Source organism: Homarus americanus, unplaced genomic scaffold, assembly GCF_018991925.1.
Source record: "Homarus americanus isolate GMGI-L3 unplaced genomic scaffold, GMGI_Hamer_2.0 scaffold32871, whole genome shotgun sequence".
In the NCBI taxonomy this organism is placed as follows: Eukaryota; Metazoa; Arthropoda; class Malacostraca; order Decapoda; family Nephropidae; genus Homarus; species Homarus americanus.
The window spans coordinates 4,237,915-4,245,379 of record NW_024748870.1 but is presented as its reverse complement, the minus strand read 5'-3'; the positions used below and the strand labels follow the sequence as shown (position 1 = coordinate 4,245,379).

Sequence of the window (7,465 nt, the reverse complement as noted above, 5' to 3'; positions counted from 1 at the left end):
AGAAGACTTTTTTCTTTGCGCAGTCCCCTTGGTCTAAAGTTCAGACTTTTTTAAGCCATATTTGTATGCCGCCTTCATCCATCCATCCTTTCTCGTGCACATGGATGATTAAAAAAATGCTGTCTGACTTGCAACACTGTTGGTAGGGTCAGGTGGTTCTAACGGCACCTGCCAGGACCCGGTAATCAAATTTATAACAGTGTCTAACCTCAATTACTGTAGTTTATCTGATGTAGGCAATATGAAGTAAAAAATACCAGTTAAAGTGAGAAATTGGAAGAGAATAATTAAGAAAGATGTCGTTGGGCTATTTTTGGTAGGGCTGAGGGAGAGAGTACCAGCTGTTTGGTCATTTTTGGCGGGAGAGTCACGCAAATAACAGTAGTACTGGTATTTGTTTGGTGTCTTCTGTATTTTTAAAATTGAATACTTGTAAATTAAAAGTACCATAACATTGTATTATATACAAACTTGTCATATTTCTGGAAAATAAGAAGCAAGAAAATAGAATATACCGGTAAACACAATTTCAACGTACGCTAAAATTAAAAGCTGCTTAAGAAGGGCCGAAGCAAACACAAAGCCTCCGCGACCAAGGGCTCTGCCGTATCAGCTAGATGGTACACGTGTTTTTCGAATCGTTTTCAGTTAAAAAACTGTTACATCACAAGTGAATTAGGATAGAATATTATTGTAATACAACAGTTTTTAACTGAAAACCATTCGAAAGGCGATTACGGTAACATCTTTTCAACGAAAGAAAGCGAAAGTCATTGTTTTTGTCACGATTTTATCCCACTTTCCACTATAATACGTACGTCATTTCAGCAAAAATATTACATTTCCATATTCTCAGAAATAAATAGTAGTTTTGCTGAAACGTGATGTATTTCAATGTAAATTAGGATAAACTACATGAAAACAAAAGACTTTACCAAACCTTCCGATGTTCAAGATATGTTACTCGTTTTTTATTAGTTTTCGGTTAAAATACTGTTATATTAGTGATATTCTATTCATACTGTGCTTGATACAATACATTCACGGAAATGTAATATTTTTTGCTGAAATGACGTACGTATTACAGTGGAAAGTGGGATAAAATTGTGACGAAAACAATGACTTTTGCTTTCTTTCGTTCAAAATATGTTACCGTAATCGCTTTTTGAATGGTTTTCAGTTATAAACTATTGTATTACAATAATATTCCCTCCTAATTGACTTGAATAAATACTTGAATGGAAATATACAATATTTTTGTTGAAACTACCCGCGTTTCAGTGTAAAGTGTCGTAATAACAAATGGTAAACAAGTTTATAGGACGTAGTGTTTCTCTGAAGGTTTTGTTGTTCCTTTACCCTCAAAAACTTGGGTCGACCTATAAACGAGGAATATCATAAATTAACAATTTCTTGGTCAAAAAATCGGGGTCGACCTATATACGAAGGGGGGTTATAGACGAGTATATACGGTATGTTAATACTGTAATTATAGTACATATCTCAGTGGTAAATGGATCTCAGTCTATTGATAAATACTGAAAAAACCAATTGTGTATACTTCAATATTAAAAGTCTAAAGGTTTGTCAACTTGTTGCTGAGAGAGTGCAATGGCTTTTGCAAGAGCTGTAATATTTCCAGCACCGAAGCCAGTTGCACCACAACGTTGGATGATTTCAAAGAAAAATGTGTCTTCTTCAAAGATTGGCTTGGTGAACACTTGCATGAGGTATCTGCAAAAAAGTTGCAATAGTTATTAAAAATAAAAAGTAAACTTAAATATTTAATTGTAATTACAATATGTAGTTTAATTGACTACAATACATTTTCACCGATCACCTATCTAAACCAAATATGAACAATGGCCTATTTTTCAATATGCTCAGTGTATACGAACTTCAATCCCTGCACTCAAATATTTAAAGTTCAAGAAATCAATCTTTAGTATAGTTACTGAATTAAACTAATCATATTTCGATGCTGCGTCTCAGAGTATGTTGATGACTTCATTCGAAACACACCTCATCTACCTTTGTGACACTTCATTTAGTACTGTACTGCTTACCTCTTTTGACCAGGCATATCACTATCTGCAAAGACATCTTTTTCTGCATCCAATAATATTCCCAGTTCTCGGAATAGCTCAATTTCCTCCCCATGGCCTATATCTTCAATTTCTTCCAGTTTGATACCCTGTTGAGTAAAGATGATTCCCATGTCTAAATTTCAAAGCCCAATTTGTTTAGTTTCTAGGCCTGCAGACTTTTAAATAATCATATTGCTACAGTACACAGATACATCATCATTTTTATACAGCAGTGTATAGCGAATGCAAAACTCACCTCTTGATAATAAACTGCTGGAGGTTTCCTAAACACTACTCCATTATCATTCATATATTTGACAGTGGCTGTCATAGTTTGAGAGTGTAGCGCAATGTGCTGCACTCCGGGACCCTTGTGTGCTTGAAGGAAAGCGTTAACATGGCTGACACCTGAAAATATTAACATGGAACCTGTTTTAGTATTATTAATTTCAAATGTATGGCATGTACTGCTTGGTGAAGTGTTGGATGAACCTTTCTTTTGATTAAAGCTTCAACTCTCAGTCTACACACATGTCCTTCATGTGAAAAACAGATTTGGATCATAAAACTGTAATGTTTCATTTAAATGTCACCAGACTGGTAATGAAAGCTGATGTTTATTTCATTACACAGGGAGGTACGGGTATTTTTTCCACACGACCATCAAATGTTTTGAACAATATCATTTCTTACTCATACACACTTCAAATATTCAGGTACACCTGTACAGTACAGTACTTTCACATTACTGTACTCATTTGGCAAAAGTTGTGATCTAATTTTCTCCATACACACACACACACACACACTGTCCATCTCAATACATTACTATACAGTACAGGTACATACTGTATATGCATATCTGTACTATTACTGTATACAGCACTGACATATGACACATCCTTGACAGGTATCTGTGGTGGGATGTAATCCTAGACAAGGTTCTTCAAACTCCAGAGCACGAGCAGTAGATATATTCCATAAGTAGTACAAGACTTGGCAGGATAACCGACCGGTACAGAAACAGGAGCCAGCACAAGGAACTCCTCGTCGTAACCAGGCCTGGGCCGATCTGAGGGAAGTTAGCTAGCTAGGCAGGGAGAGTTGCTAGACATTACTTAGGACAATAAATGAGACCTTCTAGTTACTCGACTAGCGCGGTACAGACATAGTACATCGGGACATAGTAAATGAACATAGGCATTAGACATAAGCATAGATATCAGACATGCTATAATAATATGTAGTAATACAGACATGTGAATAAATGGTGCAATGAATGGTAACAGAGTCTTGCCGTCAGGCGTGTTCACATATCTTGGTATTTACATATCTATACACCTCCCTCCCCCTTTACGCTCGTAGTGCAATCTCGAGCGGCTACGGACTCTTTTTCCATGAGTCGGGGGGAGCGGCGAGGGACAATGGGAGGATCAACTGACGACTTTCGTTCCTGGTCTGGGCAAGGGGGCACAGGGGATGGGGAGGAAGGTTCGTCACTAGAGGATGGCACTGGGCGGAGATGGCGTCTGTTTCGCCACCACACACGACCACTGGGGAGGCGGACTTGGTACGAACGGGACTCGCCACGGCCCATGACGACCCCGACCTTGTCCCAGCGGTGTGACATCGGGTCCTGGATTCGTACTTGCTGGCCGACGGTCAACCTGGGAAGGGGGCGGGCGTGGGCGTCATAGTGGCTTGTCACTTGGGCCATCCGGGCAGCCTCACGGCGGTCACACTCGTCCGCCTTGATCTGCCATTCATCTAAGAAGGACTGGGGGTGGGCAGGCACACAAGTACGAAGGGGGCGGCCATACAACACCTGGGCAGGAGAGCGTCCGGCAGGGGTAGGGGTGTTACGGAGTTCCAGTAGGCCCCTGTCGAACTCCTCGCAGTCCAGGTTCCCCGTCGGTGCTGTCTTGAGGATGAGGTATTTTACGGACTTTACCGCTGCCTCGGCGTGGCCATTCGCCTGCGGGTAATGAGGGGAGGTGACGATGTGGTGGACGCCCCAGCGTTCGGCGAAGCTCTTGAACTCGTGGCTATTGAACGGGGGCCCACCGTCGATTCGGAGGCGGAGAGGCACTCCGACTTCCCGGAAGAAGCAACAGAACATCCGGATGACCCAGGAAGAGGTGGTGTCCCGACCACAGGGAACTACCACGGGCCATCCAGAGAGCCTGTCGGCGACCACCAGGAAAGACTTTCCGGCCACATTAAAGAAGTCGGCGGACACGGACTCAAAGGGTCGCTTCGGGAGGTCATTGCACAGGTACGGCTCTTGTTGCTGGCTGGGCTGGAGTTGCTGGCAAGGCTCACAGGCCTCCACCGTGCTCCTAATATCGGCGTCAATACCAGGCCAGAAGACGGTCTGACGGGCTCTGCGCCTGGTGGCTTGAACACCGCGGTGGCTGTCATGGAGGCGGGACAAGGTGCGCCGGCAGAGGGCAGCGGGAATGACGATCCTGGGGCCGTACAACACCAGCTCTCCGTCCGCATAGAGGCTATCCCTTAGCTTCCAGAAGGGGAGGGCGGAGGCGCGATTGTCGTAGCGGTTGGTGGGGAATCCAGCGGAGACATAGTCGGGGAGTTGGACGTATGCCGGGTCTTGAGCGGTGGCGATGCGAAGCTCCTGGAGAGTCCTATCGTCTTCGATGGAGGGCGTCGTCGTCGTCTTGTCAGCAAGAGAAGTGGCTGTGTGTGTCACTAAAGACCGAACGTGAGCCGCGGCCGTGGTACAGTCGACTTCATCTTCAAGTGTGGGGTGACTAACAGGGGCTCGGGAGAGGGCGTCTGGTATGCACAGAAGCTTACCGGCGCGCCACACAGCTGTAAAGACGTAGGGGGCGGTCTTCTCTTTGAGACGTTGGAGGCGAGGATTTTCGATGGCGTCCAACGTGTAGTGATTGAGGATGGGTACGAGAGGGCGATGGTCCGTCATGAGGGTGAAATGCCCAAGGCCGAACAGGTAAAGGCGGCACTTGGCCACAGCCCAGGCGACTGCCAGCATCTCTAGTTCGATGGTGGCGTATCTGGTCTCCGTGTCGGTCAAAAACCTGGAGCCACACTGACCTAAGCGCAGTCTACCCTGGCTGTGATCTTGAAGGAGAGCATATCCGAGGCCGTATAGACGGGAGGCGTCGGTCTGGAGGACCACTGGTAAGGACGGGTCGAAGGGTGCCAAGACTGGTGGTGACAGCAACGCCTTCTTAATATTCCTGAACGCTAGGTCGTGGTCAGGAGTCCAGAGGAAAGAGCGCTTGGGGCTCATGAGGGGGCGTAGAGGTTGGGCTGATGTGGCGATTTTAGGGGAGAAGTCGGCCAGCTGATTTACCAGGCCCATAAACAAGCGAAGGTCGGTCAGGTTCGCTGGAGTAGGGAAGTCCCTGATGGCCTTGACCTTCTCCTCATCAGCTGAGATCCCCTCTGGCGAGATGTTGTAGCCGCAGTAGTTAACTTGGAAGGCGGCAACCACAAATTTATCTTTGTTCAGGGTGATACCATGGGCACGACATCTTGTGAGCATCAGATGAACTCGGTTCAAGTGGGCCGGGAGATCATCGTCGAAGAGCAGGATGTCATCTACGACCTTCACGCAGTTGGTGACACCCTGCAGAGCCATATCCCCACGGAGGCAGTGCGCATCCCCCGTTGCTGCGAAGCCCATGGGTCCGCGGCAGTGTTGGAAGCGGCCGTAGGGCGTGATGAATGTAGTGAGGTGGCGATCTTCTTCCGCCAGGTCGACTTGCCAGTACCCATGTAGTGCATCCGCCGTGGTAAAGAACTTTGCAGACGGGGTGACGCTGCGGACTGCTTGGATGGGCGTAGGCGATGGATGGGCGGGACGGGAGACCTGCGAGTTGAGATGGGTGAGGTCCACTGTGATGCGAACACCTACAGGCTTGGGTGCCAAGACCATAGGGTGGCACCACTCGGAGGGCTCCTCACCGGCGTGTCTGATGATCCCCTGCTGCACCAGAGAATCGAGCTCCGCCTTCACCTTGTCCCGTATGGCAAAGGGGATAGGCCTGGGTGTGTGGATGGCGAAAGGCGTCGCGCCAGGCTTGAAGTGGATTCTCATCGGGGGGCCTGTCATCTTCTTGAGCGGCATCTTCTGGAGGTTGGACTTGGAGACAAGGACGTCGCTGAACTGACGAAGAAAAAACTCCCGGGCGGCAGCAGGTGTGGTAATGGCTGAAACAGGTATCTCTGCACACCTGTTGAGGTGTGTCACGGCGAGGATGGGCTTTGGGAACTCGGATGAGACGATGACCAAGTCCTGACAATGGCCACATGACAAGAGAGGGGTTTGGATGCCCTCATGGACGTGGACTGTGGCAAGGCAAGACTTGGGACCGAGCTGTAGTGTTGCCTTGAAGCAACCCAAAGCTGGAGACATCGGGGACCCGTCCGCTGTGAGCAGGTCTTTCATGGCTGTGGGTGACAGGCTACTCCTGGGAATGTTGAGGGCGTCCAGGTGTGTTGGTCCAATCACCGTGATGCCTGTGTCAGGTATCATCAGGAGGTTGGAAGATTGGCACCGTAGGACAGACGAACATTGACGGGCTTAGGGTACCTGTCACTCGAGGCATCATCCACGCGTCGGCATCCTTTGTTGTTCTTGGGAGACGGTGGTGTGGACGTTCTGTCGGGCTGTGAAGAGAAGTTTTGACCTGGAGATGGAGGCTTCTTGGTGGACCTGCAACACTTGGCGAAGTGTCCTTGCTTGTTGCAAGCGTTGCATGAGACCTTGTTGGCAGGACATCGAGTTGTGCGGGGCCAATGGCCTTGAAACCCGCAGTTTCGACATTTACCATCAGCCACAGGGCACTTTCCTGGGCCGTGCTGGCGCTGACAGTGTCTACAGGATTCGGGAGAAGAAACTGGTGACTGTGACGGGGGCTGTGGAGAGGACGCCGTCTGCATCTGGCGTTGATTCCTCTTGTAGGTGGAGACGGCGTGAACTTGAGACGGCGATGAGTGTATAGCTGAGGCAGCCTCTCTTGTGGCCTCATATTACCTGCAACAGTTGATAAAGTCGGTGAGGGAAGAGGCGGCGTCGAGGGTGAGGAGTTTCTGAAGCAGGTCCTCGTCACGTACACCCATCAGCAAGATCATCTTGAGCTGGATCTCAGCACAGGTTACAGGATCGCCTGTACATAGGTCCACCTCGGCTGCTAGGTCCTTAAGTCGTGCGTAGAAGTCTGAGAATGATTCCCCAGAAGCTTGTTTGCAGGATAGCAGTTCCCCACGACGCAAAGCTTCATTGCGGAGGCCACGGAAATGACTCTGCAAGGCGTTTAAAGCCTCTGTCACTGACATGGGGGAGTCACGGGGAATGGCTAGCGTGTGCTCTAGGAGGCGTTGAACATCGA

The 7,465-nt window shown here is 48.0% G+C and overlaps 1 protein-coding gene across 1 annotated transcript; it reads right to left on the bottom strand.

Annotated features, from left to right (window-relative positions):
* Positions 1–1,468: 1,468 nt before the first annotated feature.
* Positions 1,469–3,074, bottom strand: LOC121853202 (4-hydroxyphenylpyruvate dioxygenase-like protein). Its single transcript, XM_042347183.1, has 3 exons — positions 2,344–3,074; positions 2,067–2,194; positions 1,469–1,734 (listed from the first exon to the last, which is right to left on the bottom strand). The coding sequence occupies exons 1-3, from the start codon at positions 2,509–2,511 to the stop codon at positions 1,569–1,571; spliced, it is 462 nt and encodes a 153-aa protein (XP_042203117.1). The 5' UTR covers positions 2,512–3,074; the 3' UTR covers positions 1,469–1,568.
* Between the last annotated feature and the right edge of the window lie 4,391 nt (positions 3,075–7,465).

Bases quoted from the DNA above. Each gene is read 5' to 3' on its own strand.
- LOC121853202 (XM_042347183.1), bottom strand. From the start codon at position 2,511: ATGTTAATATTTTCAGGTGTCAGCCATGTTAACGCTTTCCTTCAAGCA. The intron at 2,195-2,343 runs GTGAGTTTTGCA...TTTACTCAACAG, and splicing joins CAGCAGTTTATTATCAAGAG to GGTATCAAACTGGAAGAAAT. The intron at 1,735-2,066 runs GTAAGCAGTACA...ACTTTTTTGCAG, and splicing joins GATATGCCTGGTCAAAAGAG to ATACCTCATGCAAGTGTTCA.